The sequence below is a fragment of the Bubalus bubalis genome, chromosome 24, assembly GCF_019923935.1.
Source record: "Bubalus bubalis isolate 160015118507 breed Murrah chromosome 24, NDDB_SH_1, whole genome shotgun sequence".
Classification (NCBI taxonomy): domain Eukaryota; kingdom Metazoa; phylum Chordata; class Mammalia; order Artiodactyla; family Bovidae; genus Bubalus; species Bubalus bubalis.
In genome coordinates this window covers 24,859,826-24,877,472 of record NC_059180.1, presented here as the reverse complement: position 1 = coordinate 24,877,472, position 17,647 = coordinate 24,859,826, and the positions used below count along the sequence as shown (strand labels likewise).

Genomic DNA, 17,647 nt, shown 5'->3' with positions numbered 1-17,647 from the left:
TCTTAATCTTCTCACCTCTCCTCACAGAGCAAGGCCTCAAAACAGCTGTAAGGAAGGGTGAGATATGTAAGGAGACACTGGAGAGCCCATGGCTTCTAGCTGTGCCGGCAGCAGCCGTATGTCAGAGAAGAAGCCGAGGCGCAGCGATGTACGTTACTTCCCAAGGTCGAAAGCTAGGAAATAGCAGGGGTAGGATTCTGACCGAGGCTGCCTGGCTCCAGAGTCAGTGCTTGTTGGAGCACGACTGCTTACTCCGCCCTTCTGCCTATCACCTGGTACTTAGTGATCAGTACTAAGATGGAAAACACAGGCTACCTGAGACCACTGGAAAGATGCCACGTCTTTATATGGGTAATTTAACGTGTGCCAAGGGAAGGTTTTGGCTAAGTGTGATTTTCATCTTATGTGGTCATTTTAGAGTCAGCTCCTGTGTCAGATGCCGCTCCTTTGTATATATTATGTGTCATAGCATTTATTGCCTCAAATAATCTTAACTACCAGCCGAGGGAGCCATCTAAAGTATGAGTTTGGATTTATTTTAATGTTCTGCTTAAAATAAATTCTCCCAAGTCCAGCTGTCTTTGAGGCTCGACATCATCATATTGTCAGATCACAGCTGGGAGGTCGAGATCATTTGTCACCGGAGGACGCGCAGCTGCCTATTGCTTATCACATAAATGATGGGTCCTTGTCCCATAGGTCCCAATAATTTAACACGCTCTTCACGCTGCCCATCCCTTTTCAGCTACTCATTTCTTTTCCATGACTCTTTGCTTTAAGATCTGCACTTTTATGTAGCTGTTTTATATAAACATTGACCACCCTTTTTTTAAAATTTTTTTTAAATTTTATTTTATTTTTAAACGTTACAATATTGTATTGGTTTTGCCACATATCGAAATGAATCCGCCACAGGTATACATGTGTTCCCCATCCTGAACCCTCCTCCCTCCTCCCTCCCCATACCATCCTTCTGGGTCGTCCCAGTGCACCAGCCCCAAGCATCCAGTATCGTGCATCAAACCTGGACTGGCGACTCGTTTCATACATGATAGTATACATGTTTCAATGCCATTCTCCCAAATCTTCCCACCCTCTCCCTCTCCTGCAGAGTCCATAAGACTGTTCTATACATCAGTGTCTCTTTTCCTGTCTCATATACAGCGTTATTGTTGCCATCTTTCTAAATTCCATATATATGTGTTAGTATACTGTATTGGTGTTTTTCTTTCTGGCTTACTTCACTCTGTATTATTGGCTCCAGTTTCATCCATCTCATTAGAACTGATTCAAATGAATTCTTTTTAATGGCTGAGTAATACTCCATTGTGTATATGTACCACAGCTTTCTTATCCATTCATCTGCTGATGGACATCTAGGTTGCTTCCATGTCCTGGCTATTATAAACAGTGCTGAGATGAACATTGGGGTACACGTGTCTCTTTCCCTTCTGGTTTCCTCAGTGTGTATGCCCAGCAGTGGGATTGCTGGATCATAAGGCATCACCCTTTAAAAATTCTTAGGTTTATACAAATAATGAAGTTTTACAATATATAATCTATACATATCTGTTAAACTATACAGTGAAAGGAAACATTTTAAGTCAAGGATCATCATAGAATTAAATAACTCTAGATCTAAGTTCTTTCAAAGAGATGTTTCACTCCAAATGGCAAGACTATGGCTTTTGTCTTCCCCTCTTCATTATTTTGTAGTTTTCATATTGTCTACAGAGTTACATTAAGAACTGAAAAGAATTGCAAAATGAAAGAGTATTTATTCTATTTCATTTCATTCCATTTTCTTGTTGTGTTTTAGACATTTATGTGTTTCCCAGCCCTGCACTGATTTCCCCCTTCTTTTGGTTACAGTACTCCCTGTGTTTTTGGAAGGAGCATCCCTCTCCCCTTCTCAGTTCAAGCACAAAGTGAACTGACTCCACCTCTGACTCTGGGCTGAGTTTGTGACCCAGTATGTGACCAGAGCAGTGAATTCCCCTGACCATCACAGTTAAATGAGAGGCAACCCAGAGACAGCCCCAAGATTTTTCAAGAAGCAACCAGGAAAACCTTTCTGTCTTTTCCTCTAGATTTCGAACTTTGAGGTGATAAGCCTTGAGCAGCTGAGGGCAATTATCTAAAGAGACTGTACCTGGGTTAACAGCAGAACTGAGAGGCGGCCAGAGTCTGAGTCCCTACGGCACTGTTTTGAACCTTTCTGACCTCATCTAAAGCCAACTCTACCCCTATTAGTAAAGTGAATTAATAAATACCTTTTTTCTTTTCCTTTTTAAAGATAAATACCCCCGCTTTTATTCTGTTTTTGCTTAAGCCATTCTGAGTAAGGGTTATGATACTTGCATGTGAAAGAGCCCTGATATGTTCTCCTACATGATATTTACCCAGCTACCCTCTTGTATTCCGTATTAGTCAGCTCTCTCTAGATTTTGCTGTAGTAACAAACAACCCTTACATCTCAATACATTATAACAACAAAGATTTATTCTTCACCCAGTTTTGTTGGCTATGTGTACTCTTTGGCCCCGCTCCAAGTCTCTTTTCATTCTGGGGCCTGGGAAGGAGGAACAGCACCTTCCTCGGTCCCACGGCAGAGAGAGAAGGGCAACGAGCAACCCAGGCCAATATTACTTCTGCTCACACTTCATTGTTAGTACAGGGCCCGTGAGAAAGCTCAATATCAGTGTTATAGGGAATTGACACCACCTGCTTCGGGAAAAACCGCAGGCGAATGGATGAGCAGGGATGCACAATTCTCTTATAGGGAAAGGAGTGATAGTTGGGAGAAATAAAACAATCTGTGCAAGTTCCAATCAGCCTGAGTGGGGTCTTCATCCCCACCTTTCAGCAGCGGCAGATTACATCATTTCTCCTCTTTTCCTTGCTCCTGTTTGTGAATCCAGTGCTGTCCTCTTTTATTGAATGGAGTCCTGACTTAAGCAGCCCATAAGAAACAGTGAAATTGTTTGCTATCATACTAAGAACAGGAAACATTTAGCTTTTTATTTTGACCAAAAAGTATTAGTCCAGTTTGCTTGCACAGATCAATCACTAAATAAATACAAGGAACAAAAAGCACACTGCTGCCTCTCTGGCCCGGTGTCCCTGGGGAAAAGGCTCATGAAAAACATCATTAAAACTGAGACCTTCAATGAAACAAAGATTATGTTATAGAAGAGAAAAGAAAAGTTTGCTTTGGGCAAAATCTCTTTTCAGCTAAGTTCTACCGTTGGATAAAAGAAAAGAAAAATCCTCAATACTTTCAGATTGGTGAAAGGTATCTTATGACCAAAACCCGAGATGAAAACAGAAGACTCACTGTGCTGTTTGAGGACAAGCACCAGCGTTTGTAGGATGGTCTGTGCTGAGCTTAAGCATTTTGTGAGACCCAAAACGCTCATGCCTTCAGAATGGCACAGGAAATGGCATGCATTCTGCACTAAAGATCATAGTTAGATGGTAGCCTGGCAGAAAATTTGTTGTCATGCCCTGTTGAAAGGAAAAAATCCTTTAGATTCATTTTGTCTTATAGAAGATTTCTGTCTCAGTAATTCCAAGGGCCAGAGTATCCTGATAATAATTTTTTTTTGTTTGTTTGGCTCTTTATGTTAACTTGCGTCTTCAAACAGGAAGGAAAGAGAGCTGCTTCCTGAATTCAGGACATGCTGAGTGCCTCCCTCTCACTGGAGGTGTGTCGTGGGGGTGGCCCTTTCCCTGGGGCACACAGTCTGCTTCCTCTCCTTCTTCCTGTCGTTTCTGTGTGGCTCTTTGGGGACAAGCTCGGGGAGCCTGCATGAGGCAGCATGGCAGACACCTCTGGGTTCCAGTCTGAGCTCTGACGTTCAGTAGTTGGAGTATTAGTTTCCTATGTAAACTAGGTAATTTAGTAAGTTACCATAACCTTGGTGGCTTAAAGCAGCACAGATTTATCTTCTTACAGTTCTGGAGGCTGCTGCTGCTGCTGCTAAGTCACTTCAGTCGTGTCTGACTCTGTGTGACCCCATAAACGTCAGCCCACCAGGCTCCCCTGGTCCCTGGGATTTTCTAGGCAAGAACACTGGAGTGGGTTGCCATTTCCTTCTCCAGTGCATGAAAGTGAAAAGTGAAAGTGAAGTCACTCAGTCGTGTCCGACCCTCAGCGATCCCATGGCCTACAGCCTTCCAGGCTCCTCCGTCCATGGGATTTTCCAGGCAAGAGTACTGGAGTGGGATGCCATTGCCTTTGTTCTGGAGGCGGAGGCTAGAAGCCTAAAATCAGTTTCACAGGGCTCAGGTCTGTGTGGACAAGGCTGGTCCCTTCTCGAGACTCTAGGGGAGAATTCTTTTCTTGTCTTTTCTGGTATCTGGAGGCTGCCTGCATCCTGGAAGACTCCTGACCCTTTCCTTGCATCACTCTGACCTCTTGTTCCTGTTGTCACGGGGCCTGCTTCTGTAGCAGTATCTCCATCTGCTTCCCTCTCATAAGGACCCTTGTGATTACATCATTAGGCCCACCTGGATAATCCAGGATAATCTCAAGACCATTCATTTAATCACAGCTACAAAGCCTTTTTTGCCATATAAGGGAGTATACACACACACACACACACACACACACACACACACACACACACAAATATATATGTATATATATTCACAGAGTCTGGGGATTGGAGGTGGACATCTTGGGACCTGTATGCAGCCAACATAATGTATTATGTTAGGTGACCTGGAGCTATCCCTTCACATCTCTGGACCTTACTCCTCTCTTCTGTACTATGGGGATGGTAGTAAACCTACATCATGGGGTTGCTGTGACAGTTAAAGATGGCATCAGAGTTTTTTTGTTGCAAGCAATGGCAAGTTAAAGGCTACTTGAGAAAAAAGGTATGTTATTGAAGGTAAAAAGATAACCTACAGACATAAAAGGAAATGTAAGGGTCTGGCCTAAGAAGCAGGTTTAGGGACCCAGGGTGCATAGACCCCTCTAGTCTTTGACATTCCACTCAAGATTCCTGCTCCAGGGAAAGGGCATCTGCTTGGCTCACCCTGGGTTTCAGATGCACACCTTGGCCCGGGGAGGGCAAGGCACTGTAACCCACGTTACCCCTGACATGGGGTGGGGAGCAGTCAGAACAAAATCTGAGGGCTGATACCGCAAGAAGGGGGAGGGTATGAAAGGCAAATAAAAATGAAAGATAGTCTTACTGCAGAGGGCTCGCGGTAGGTATTCAAAGAATGATAGCTTTTATCTTATCCTTAATCTTAAGAGAATAGTAACCATTGCTTTGGCAAGATGAAACATGGGGAGCAGCATGACCAGGCAAGAGGAAGACAGAGTATCTGCATTTAACCTCAGCTCTGCCACTGATACATTCTGACATTAAGGGAAGCCCTCTATTTTCTTATCTATAATAATACTTATTCACTCAAAAATGCTTATTGAATGCCTGCCTTTTTCCAGGCACTTTTTCTAGGTACCACAGATACAAGGTACCATAGGTACAAGAGACAGAAAGTCTTGGCTCCTGTGGAATTTACCTGGTAAGGACAGACAATAACCAAACTCACAAATAAACATATTGTATAATGTAAAGAAGACCCAAGTGCTTTGAAGAAAAACAAAGCCGAGTAAGTGGATTGAGAGTCACAGGCCTGGGGTAAGAGGTACTGGTGTTTTTAGGGAAGGCAGGGAAGCTCACTTCTCCAAGGAGGCGACACTGGGACCTGGGTGACACGTGGAGGAGCTGACTTTATGAAGACCGGAGGGAAGAGTGTTCCAGGCAGAGGGAACAGCCACTGCAAAGTCCCAGAGACAGGAACGTGGCCGGTGAGGCACAAAGAGACGAGGGAGGCCGAGAGAATGGGAGGACAAGAAGACAGAGAGCCTAGAGAGGCTGCCTCTTTGGTGGGGCCTCGGATGCCGTGATGAAGAGTTTGGATTCTTCTTTTTTTTTCTTTTGAGCATGATAGGAAACCACTGGAGGGTTCTGAGCAGAAGAGTGAAGCAATCCAATTTATCTTTTAAAAAGATCACCCTGGCAGCTGGATAGGGAGTTGCATTACTAGCGCAAACAGGGAGGCCAGGGAGCAGGCGCGTGCAGGCAGGAGGTGATTGTGGCTTGCAGTGGAGAAGGTGAGAAGAGGTCGGATTTGGGATCTATTTTGATGTTGGATGCGGGGTGACAGAGAGCTAAAGCAAGAATGACTTGGAGATTTCAGGCCCAAGCAAGTAGCTGAATGGGAAACCATTTACTGAAATGCTTTGGGGAAAATTAGAGTTAGATATTGAAAGTTAATAGGTTTACTGAAGAATCACAACTTACTGGGAATAAAAACATGAAACCTTTTTTTCTCCAATAACTACTTCACCATATTACATTGAATCTCTCTTCCATCTAGGAAGTAGCCCTTTAATAACCTTTTGGTCAAATTCCATAACTTCCTACTCACTGTTTTTAGATAGTCTAATTTCACTGTTTGGCTTCATCTTGTTTATTTTTAAATCCTGAGTCTTTAGTCTCATCCTGTGTGCAAAACTCATCTTTCCCGGTTCCCAGCTCCAGCCACAATTGTCTATGATTCAGGGGTCCTTGACCTTGGAAGATAGAGAAATTACCTCTTTATTTTCACTGGTCTCTAACTGAAATTTAGCCTCTCTTTTACTTATGAATGTAGGACACAAACTTCAATAGCATCCACAGTAACTGTAACTTTGTCTCTAATAGCAACAATCAGATGTTTTCACATCCAGCTATGGTTGTTACAGTAATCTTGAAATATCATTTACACTTGTCTCTTTCTTCAAATTATATTAGTTAATGGAACTGCCATTAGCGGTTTTATTTACAGTATGATTTAGAAGCAAGTACATTAGTATTTTACCAACAGTTTTAAAAAATATTTTGATAACTATTGTTGTCGTGTTCAGTCACTCAGTCGTGTTCGACTCTCTGCAACCCCATGGAGTGCAGCCCACCAGGCTCCTCTGTCCATGGATTTTCCAGGCAAGAATATTGGAGTGGGTTGCCATTTCCTCCTCCAAGGGATCTTCCCAACCCAGAGATTGAAACTGTGTCCTCTGTGTCTCCTGCATTGATAGGCTGATTCTTTACCACTGCACCATCTGGGAATCCCATTTTGATAACTGTATTTTAATATAATTGATTTGCTTAAAAATCTTACGTATTTGCTATTGTATTTTTAAAAATATTATTCAGAGAAGAAATCCAAATTTCCAAAATGTAAAGGGATTATGGCACAAAACAAGCTAAGATCCACTGTAAGAAGTTTGGAAGAGATGAGGAAGGAGGTGGTCTGCTCTTCCCAGACACCCCTGGAGCAGGAAGAAGGACACAGGAAGAGACAGGTCTCCTTAAGGTTCTCCTTAAACCAGTTTGGAGAAAACATGTACTCAGTTACAAAGAGACTAAATAACACAGCAATCTGGGCATATTTATCGAACAGCATAAAATAACCAGCCCTGGTCTTGAAGATGGTTAAACCTGCAGCCCAAGGGTGAGCACAAGGTCTCCCAGTGTATTGTTAGGGAGCACTGTTGACTGGACCCTTATGTGGCTTCCGATGACGGGGTTGGTAAAATGGGACTTGACCCTGTGTTTATGTGGGAGAATGATTCAGCCCGATGCTGGGTAATAACTGTTTTGTTGGTCTCTCAGAGTGGAGTTGGTGGGCGGGTAAGCAAGAGGTTTCTTGGAGCCATTCCTCATGTCATGGAAGGCTGGATTAAAAGAATCCTAGGAGATTCTGGACCTAATGACTAGTCTGGAAGTCCCATTCCAGATAACTTCTACTGCAGGGGTCCCCAACGTCCAGGATCTAATGCCTGGAGGCATGACTAATCACTAATCTGAAGCGGAGCTGATGTAATAATAATAGAAATAAAGTGCACAGTAAAGGTAACACATTGAATCAAACCACCTCCTACCCCTGGCCCATGGAAAAACTGTCATCCACGAAACCAGCCTCTGGTGCCAAAAAAGTTGGGGACCACTAGTCTATTGTACTTCTTCCAAATATTTGAGGTTCATTACTCAAGATGGTGATGCCTCCAACATAGAATGTTTGGGAAACCAATTAAGGCTGAGGGCAGGGACTGGGTAATCTCTTTTGCTGAATACCATGAGTAGAGGTTTTCAAATGCCGGCCCTATGAATTGGTGAAAGGTTTTATGAATGATGGTTGATTTAAGGCCTGTGTCATTTTGTAAATGACTTTGCATCTAGCTTGTTCTTTCATGTTACAAGAAAACAGCTTAATCTTTTACCTAATGAAAAGTGGAACAAATTTGGATTTCAAGATTCAGTTTTCAATATAAAGCAAGCCATTCTCCTTTCTGCTTTCTTCTTCATAAATGCCATTTCAGACGAGATCAGGCGCATTTAGAGTGGAATGGCCATAGATCATAAATGCCATTTCAGATGGTAACTTTCATCTTGCAACTGCATGGAGAAATTAATAAAGACTAACTTCTCAGATTCTCTTGTGCATTTTGTGAGTATGCTATAACTTTTCTAGGTCCTGAAAAAGTTTACTGATCCTCCCAAAATTGTGGGGAGCGGGGGAAGAATTGTGTGTGTGTGTGCATGCACATGTGTGTGTATTTATACACACATGTGTACACAGTCGGAAGAATAAATTGTTGTTCCTTCTCAAAATTACAGAATCAATTGTGATTCAAATAGATTTAATTCAGGTTTGAGGGGGAAAAAAAAGAGGACCTGACAAATGTGCCAATAAGACAATTCTTGGAAACACTCAGCAGCACTGTTGCGCCGCTGGAATGCTCAAACCTGTTTGCTCGGGGGTGAGGGTCAGGGGTCCAGTTTAAGCCCCTGGGAGCCTCAGCTGCCTTCTCCTGGGATTGACACTCTTGTTTCCCCTCCCCTCCCCAGTTCCCCAAAGATGAGCAGTCACCTCTACTCGATCTCAATTTTTATTTGACCTGAAGCCAGTTGCACTGATTCCAAGAGAGAGAAAAGGGCTTGGCATGGCTTCTATCCTTTTGAGCTGGGCTGCTGAAATGACTAATAATTCCTAGGGACTCCTCTCCAAAGATTAAGTTCTCTTCATCTGCCCTGATTCACACTTATTCTTGGTTTGGGAACTAGACAGTTCAGTTCAGTCACTCAGTTGTGTCTGACTCTTTGCGACCCCATGGACTGCAGCACGCCCGGCTTCCCTGTCCTTCATCAACTCCCAGAGTTTACTCAAACTCATGTCCATTGTGTTGGTGATACCATCCAATCATCTCATCCTCTGTCATCCCCTTCTCCTCCTGCCTTCAATTTTTCCCAGCATCAGGGTCTTTTCCAATGAGTCGGTTCTTCGCATAAGGTGGCCAAAGTATTGGAATTTCAGCTTCAGCATCAGTCCTTCCAATGAATATTCAGGACTGATTTTCTTTAGGATGGACTGATTGGATCTCCTTGCAGTCCAAGGGACTCTCAAGAATCTTCTCCAACACCACAGTTCAAAAGCATTAATTCTTCAGCACTCAGCTTTCTTTATAGTCCACCTCTGACATCCATACATGACTACTGGAAAAACCATAGCTTTGACTAAACAGACCTTTGTTGGCAAAGAAATGTCTCTGCTTTTTAATATCTGTCTAGGTTGGTAGTAGTTTTTCTTCCAAGGATCAAGTGTCTTTTAATTTCATGGCTATGGTCACCCTCTGCAGTGATTTTGGAGCCCCCCAAAATAAACTCTTTCACTGTTTCCATTGTTCCCCCATCTATTTGCCATGAAGTGATGGGACCGCATGCCATGATCTCAGTTTTCTGAATGTTGAGTTGTAAGCCAACTTTTTCACTTTCCTCTCTCACTTTCATCAAGAACTAGACAGAGCCCCATTATTTCAACATGAAAGCTGGGGTGTCATTAAAGGTGGCCTCACATTACTGCTTAAAGGCCTAGTAGAAATCTCAATTCACTTTTTGAAGATGCCATTGTGATGCAAAGTGATTTGGGGTCTCATTATTACCAGAACCCCTTTGTTGGACTGACTGGGCCTGTCGTGTCCCCAGATTCTCGTCTCCTCTCCTATCCTACAATTATTCCAAAATGGGGATACAGATACTTTGAGGATTCGTGGTATCAGTACAGAGAAACATACTGAAAACAGGAAAATTGCAGCTCCACAGAAAGGCCCCAGCAAGCCTGCCCTCAGATACTCATGACACACTCCCCTTTGTTCTGCTGTCCTGACACTGGATTTCTTAGGCAAATGAACACCTGCCAAGTTATTGCTGTAAGAATTAATCAAGAGAGCATTTTCAATGATTACAACTTCTCCTCGCTCATTTTTTTTCCTTCCAGGCAAATGGCTGTGCTTTCCTCTGTTGAACACTCACAGCTGCTAGACCCTGAATTCCATGTAAAAGAATTTTTGAGTTGTCCTCCTCTTTTCTGTGGACCACTTCCTGTGGCCCCTTTCCTGGGCAGTTTAAATTCTCAGCAGGAAAGGGTCAGTGACCTTGAATGACCCGTGTCACCCCTCTATGCCTGAGTTTCTTCGCTCTAAAAGAAGGACAACAACAGCTCATTATTAACGTTGTGAGGATTTAATGAAACAGTGCGTGGAAAGAGCCCGGCACACTGGGCCAAGCAGAGGCTCATCCCACAAAGATTTATCGAGTGTCTACTATGTGCCAGACATGCTCCCAACTGCTGGAAATGCCAGAAGAGCAAACGCAGGCCGTTTCTGCTCTCATGGAGCTTTCAGTCCAGTTGAGGATTTGGGTGTTAATTAAACAATCACACAGATTTGTAACTCCAAATTGGGTCAAGAACTAGGAAGGAAAATTATACAGTGGCCCTGATCTAATCAAAGCACATCGTTTCATAACGTTTGAGTGGCGATCAGAAGAAAGAATACAAGTAAACTGGGAGAAAGAGGTCTCAGCCCCAACGCGCCTTTGAGCACATTAGGAAAAAGGGCCTCTGCCCTGGAACAGAAGTGGCAGAGCATGTGCTGGGGCTTCAGTGCCTCTGGCCCATCTGCCGGGAGCCCTTGAGCAGAGAACAACTTGCACAACCATATGCTGTGATCTGGCTGGAAGTAAGAGGATATGGAGACAGAAGAAAGCCCCTCTGCCAAGGCCCTGAGGTGGGAGGGCACACTGGGGGAGATGAAAGGGGCCCCTCTGGTTGGAGCCAAGGAGCAAGGCTGGTGGGAGGGGAGTCAGGGTGCTCTGAGCACATGTCAGCTGGCACTGATGCACGATAGCATTATTCTCACGAAGTCACTGCCAGCCCACCAAGGTCTACTCAGAAACACCAAGGTTTCTCTAGACGCTGTTGATTGTTAACTAGTGAAAGAAAATTCCTTCAGGGGTGTGATTTGCTGGTGTCACAACTGCGATTTACAGAATAAGGGCAATGTACAAGGAGAGACATTTAATGGGAAAGCAGGGAGACCATGTGCCTCCAGAAAAACAGAAATGCTCTCTTAAAGCCCAGAAAACTAGATATTAGGCAAAAAGAAGTGGGAACAAAAAACAGAACAAACAAACAAAAAAGCAAATAAAAGCACAGCATTAGGGAAAGGTTTCTCACAGCACTATCATTTGGAGGTTGTAATTCTCTCTCCAAAGAAGTAGACTCTCCTTTCCTTGGCCTCTTAAAAAAGACCCGCCCAGCTGGAAACCCAGGACCTGGCCACACTGCCCTTGCTAGAAATGGTCCTGATCACCCCTCAGGTTCTTTCTGGCTTGATGTCTTTGATTTTGGAGTAATCCAAAAGAATATTCATTAATTCACACAAATATACTGTATCAAGGGTGGAATTTTTTCTTGTTGTTTTTAAGTCTGAGTGTAGTGGGAAATAAAACCCCAGATCCTAGAGAACTGTGCATTGTTGCCTGTTAGCTCTGGAGTCTGTCGGGCTGGACACCTGCAAACGGTGGCCCAGCGGAGTTCTGGTGTCAGCACAAATTGTGAGGGAAGCCTGGGCTTGGGGAACTGGGTGAGTCTGGATCCAGATGCTGATAGGCCACTTACAAGCTGTGTGACCCTGAGCAGGTTAGTCAACCTCTCTCCCTACTCAGTGAGAGTGGCTGTAAACTCACTTGAAAAGTGATGGCTGTCATTAGGGAGAGCCTTGCAGCCAGGACTCTCAGGGATCCCCCACATGCAAAGTCATTTCTGGGGATCCTGCCTGGAAAGCAGCCTCCATGCCACCCACATTCCTTCAGGGATTTATTTCTTTGCATTATATCTGAAAAGTCTTGACTTTGGGCCTTTCAGAGATAGCAGTGCTTTGGGGAAACATAAGGAATCAGAATTAAGTCAGACTTGTAAAATCTTGTCAGCAGTTAGTAATCTCTAAACAGCTTTTAGGAAATAAACAACAACAAAAAAGAGCATTTAGTCATTTTAAATGTGGTATCCATGATCAGAAATCCCATCATAATCATAGAATTCCACAAGAGCAGACACTGTCAATTTATCCAGCATTTGAGATATTTTATTGCTCATTAAGATGTAATAGAACTTAACTTTAAAATGTGCTTGACTTAAAACCATATTAAACCGGAATGTACATCAATCAGACAAAATTGAAATATTTCAGGAAAGAAATGAGCTACTTAATTTCCCTCCAAAAAAGAGCCCTTTTTTATGTCTCAGTCATGATGCTATATCTAAAGGTGGCTTCTGCTTTTTCTTTTACTTTATGGTCACATATGCAGCTTTCCAGGAGAAGGAAATGGCAACCCACTCCAGTATTCTTGCTTGGAGAATCCTGTGGACAGAGGAGCCTGGCGGGCTACTGTCCATAGGGTCACACAGAGTCGGGCACAACTGAAGCGCCTTAGCATGCATGCATGCATTGGAGAAGGCAATGGCAACCCACTCCAGTATTCTTGCCTGGAGAATCCCAGGGACAGAGGAGACTGATGGGCTGCCGTCTATGAGGTCGCACTGAGTCGGACATGACTAAAGCGACTTAGCAGCAGCAGCAGCATGCAGCTTTCCAACCTGAGCCCTTCAAAGCAGAGCAGGCTAATAGTGATTTAAAAGTATGCTGGAGGGTATGCTGCTAGTAAGAGCCTAGCACAGCAGGCTAATAGTGATTTAAGAGTTAAAAAAAAAAAAATTCCATCCAAGATTTTAAAACAAAGAAATGCTAACTCAAGCCTAAACTTTTCTATGAAAAATGACATTGTTGCTTTCTAAGAATGGGACTGGATGAGGCACTTAATCAGAGAGGCCATTATGTTGTCAAAGGCTCTGCTGAGGCTGTAAGACAGATTCTCATGGGCTTATGATCATTTTATTGCCTTTCAGCCCACGGCCGGCAATCCCACTCTCCCTCCTGCTGACAGAATCGGAAGCGGCACTCTATATTCAGTCCTTCTGGAGAGCCTATCTGGTAAGCGTCATGTGTAATTTTGGCATTTCATCTGATGGGGAGTTTGTGTACTGTGAAGGACTCAAGGGAAAACCTGTAGATGAATTTGAAACACAGGTTAGGATAGCTAACATCCAGACCTTGGAAATAGAACAGGTCTTAAAGAGTAATTTAGAATTTCTACCAAAACTTATTTCACAATTGTCATTAAAGCTACCCTGCAACCTTTTTAAAATTTTACTTTTTATTGAGGTAAGAGTTGACTCATTGGAAAAGACTCTGATGCTGGGAGGGATTGGGGGCAGGAGGAGAAGGGGACGACAGAGGATGAGATGGCTGGATGGCATCACTGACTCGATGCCATGATGGACTCGATGGACATGAGTCTGAGTGACCCCCGGGAGTTGGTGATGGACAGGGAGGCCTGGCATGCTGCGATTCATGGGGTTGCGAAGAGTTGGACACGACTGAGCGACTGAACTGAACTTTAGTTTATAACACTTTTTATGTTTCGTGTGTATGACATATTCCTGCCTTGTATGCACTACAGCATGCTCACCAACAGAAATTTTATTTCCATCCATCACCCTACAGTTGATCTCCTTTACCCTCTTCACCCTCCCCCAGCCTCTTCCCCTCTGGTAATCTATATCAACATATTGGTTTGGTTTGGTTCATTTATTTTATGTTTTGGTTTGTCTGGTTTTTTTTTTTATATTCCACATATAAGTGAAATTATACAAAATTTGTCTTCATCTTACTTAGTGTAATACCCTCAAGGTCTAACCATGTTGTTGCAAGTGGCAGGATTTCATTTTTTGTGTGACTGAGTAATATTTCAGTGTGTGTGTGTGTATTACATCTTTACCCATTCATCCATTGATGGGCACTTATTTTGTTTCCCTATCTTGGCTATTGTGAACAATGCTGTGGTGAAAACAGAGGTGTGTATATATATATATATATGTGTGTGTGTGTATATATATATATATTCAAATTAGTGTTTTCATATTCTTTGGATAATTACCCAGAAGTGGAATAGCGGGATCATATGATGTTCTATTTCTCTGTTTTTGAGGGATCATGATGTGTTCCACAGTGGTTTCACCAGTTTACATTCCCACCAACAGGGCACAAGTTTTCCTTTTCTCCACATCCTTATCAACACTCATTATTTCTTGACTTTTTGATGATACCCGTTACAGTAAGGATGCTGAACATCTTTGCATGAGCCTATTAACCCTATTTATGTCTTCTTTGTAAAATATCTATTCATCTCTCTGTCTTTTTAAAAAGAGTTTTGCTGTTGTCATTGTTGAATTGTGTAAGTTCTTTGTATATTTTGGATATTAACCCCTTATCAGATATATGATTTGCAAATACCATCTCTCATTCAGTAGATTGTCTTTTTGTTTTGTTGATGGTTTCCTTCTCTGTGCAAAAGCTTTTGAGTTTGATGTAGTACCATTTTTTTTTTCTTTTGTCTCCCTTGCCTGAGGAGACATATCCAGAAATATATTGCTAAGACCAAAGTCAAAGATCTTACTTCCTATATTTTTTCCTAGGAGTTTTATCATTTCAAGTCTTGCATTCATTCAAGTATTTAGTTCATTTTGAGTTGATTTTTGTGTGTGGTGAATATTGGACTACTTTCCTTTTTTAGTATGTGGCCTTTCAGTTTTCCCAACAATGTTTATTGAAGAGACTATCCTTTCTCCACTGGATGTTCTTTGCTCCTTTTTCTTTTTTAAATTTATTTATTTTTTTACTTTACAATATTGTATTGGTTTTGCCATACATTGACTTGAATCCACCATGAGTGTACATGTGTTCCCCATCCTGAACCCCCCTCCCACCTCCCTCCCCATCCCATCCGTCTGGGTCATCCCAGTGCACCAGCCCCGAGCACCTTGTATCATGCATCAAACCTGGACTGGTGATTCATTTCACATATGATATTTTACATGTTTCAATGTCATTCTCCCATATCATCCCACCCTTGCCCTCTTCCACAGAGACCAAAAGACTGTTCAATATATCTGTGTCTCTTTTGCTGTCTCGCATACAGGGTTATCATTACCTTCTTTCTAAATTCCATATATATGTGTTAGTATACTGTATTGGTGTTTTTCTTTCTGGCTTAATTCACTCTGTATAATAGACTCCAGTTTCATCCACCTCATTAGAACTGATTCAAATGTATTCTTTTTAATGGCTGAGTAATATTCCATTGTGTATATGTACCACAGCTTTCTTATCCATTCATCTGCTGATGGACATCTAGGTTGCTTCCATGTCCTGGCTATTATAAACAGTGCTGCGATGAACATTGGGATACACGTGTCTCTTTCCCTTCTGGTTTCCTCAGTGTGTATACCCAGCAGTGGGATTGCTGGGTCATATGGCAGTTCTATTTCCAGTTTTTTAAGGAATCTCCACACTGTTCTCCATCATGGCTGTACTAGTTTGCATTCCCACCAACAGTGTAAGAGGGTTCCCTTTTCTCCACACCCTCTCCAGCATTTATTGCTTGTCGACTTTTGGATCGCAGCCATTCTGACTGGCATGAAATGGTACCTCATTGTGGTTTTGATTTGCATTTCTCTGATAATGAGTGATGTTGAGCATCTTTTCATGTGTTTGTTAGCCATCTGTATATCTTCTTTGGAGAAATGTCTGTTTAGTTCTTTGGCCCATTTTTTGACTGGGTCTTTTATTTTTCTGGAATTGAGCGGCAGGAGTTGCTTGTATATTTTTGAGATTAATTCTTTGTCAGTTGCTTCATTTGCTATTATTTTCTCCCATTCTGAAGGCTGTCTTTTCACCTTGCTTATAGTTTCCTTTGTTGTGCAGAAGCTTTTAATTTCAATTATGTCCCATTTGTTTATTTTTGCTTTTATTTCCAATGTGGGTCATAGAGGATCCTGCTGTGATGTATGTCAGAGAGTGTTTTGCCTATGTTCTCCTCTAGGAGTTTAATAGTTTCTGGTCTTACATTTAGATCTTTAATGCATTTTGAGTTTATTTTTGTGTATAGTGTTAGAAAGTGTTCTAGTTTCATTCTTTTACAAGTGGTTGACCAGTTTTCTCAGCACCACTTGTTAAAGAGATTGTCTTTTCTCCATTGTATATTCTTGCCTCCTTTGTCAAAGATAAGGTGTCCATAGGTGTGTGGATTTATCTCTGGGCTTTCTATTTTGTTCCATTGATCTATATTTCTGTCTTTGTACCAGTACCAAACTGTCTTGATGACTGGCTTTGTAGTAGAGCCTGAAGTTAGACAGGTTGATTCCTCCAGTTCCATTCTTCTTTCTTAGGATTGCTTTGGCTATTTGAGGTTTTTTGTATTTCCATACAAATTGTGAAATTATTTGTTGTAGTTCTCTGAAAAGTACTGTTGGTAGCTTGATAGGGATTGCCTTGAATCTATAGATTGCTTTGGGCAGTATACTCATTTTCACTACATTGATTCTTCTGATCCACAAACACAGTGTATTTCTCCATCTATTTGTGTCCTCTTTGATTTCTTTCACCAGTGTTTTATAGTTTTCTATATATAGGTCTTTTGTTTCTTTAGGTAGATATATTCCTAAGTATTTTATTCTTTCCATTGCAATGGTGAATGGAATTGTTTCCTTAATTTCTCTTTCTGTTTTCTCATTATTAGTGTATAAGAATGCAAGGGATTTCTGTGTGTTGATTTTATATCTTGCAACTTTACTATATTCATTGATTAGCTCTGGTAATTTTCTGGTGGAGTCTTTAGGGTTTTCTATGTAGAGGATCATGTCATCTGCAAACAGTGCGAGTTTTACTTCTTCTTTTCCAATCTGGATTCCTTTTATTTCTTTTTCTGCTCTATTGCTGTGGCCAAAACTTCCAAAGCTATGTTGAATAGTAGTGGTGAGAGTGGGCACCCTTGTCTTGTTCCTGATTTTAGGGAAAATGCTTTCAATTTTTCACCATTGAGGATAATGTTTGCTGAGGGTCTGTCGTATATAGCTTTTATTATGTTGAGGTATGTTCCTTCTATTTCTGCTTTCTGGAGAGTTTTTATCATAAATGGATGTTGAATTTTGTCAAAGGCTTTCTCTGCATCTATTGAGATAATTATATGGCTTTTATTTTTCAATTTGTTAATGTGGTGTATTACATTGATTGATTTGCTGATATTGAAGAATCCTTGCATCCCTGGGATAAAGCCCATTTGGTCATGATGTATGATCTTTTCAATATGTTGTTGGATTCTGTTTGCTAGAATTTTGTTAAGGATTT

The 17,647-nt window shown here is 42.0% G+C and overlaps 1 protein-coding gene across 6 annotated transcripts in view; it reads left to right on the top strand.

The window, feature by feature from the left end:
- Positions 1–17,647, top strand: part of IQCK (IQ motif containing K) — a 152,823-nt gene that overhangs the window by 60,839 nt on the left and 74,337 nt on the right. For 5 of the 6 annotated variants that reach the window (XM_025275256.3, XM_025275259.3, XM_044936048.2 and 2 more), the window contains one exon: positions 13,309–13,393. The exons of the other annotated variant lie outside the window; for it this stretch is intronic. In XM_025275256.3, the coding sequence (XP_025131041.3) occupies positions 13,309–13,393 (85 nt within the window). The remainder of the gene's footprint in view (positions 1–13,308; positions 13,394–17,647) is intronic. 6 annotated transcript variants of the gene reach the window in all.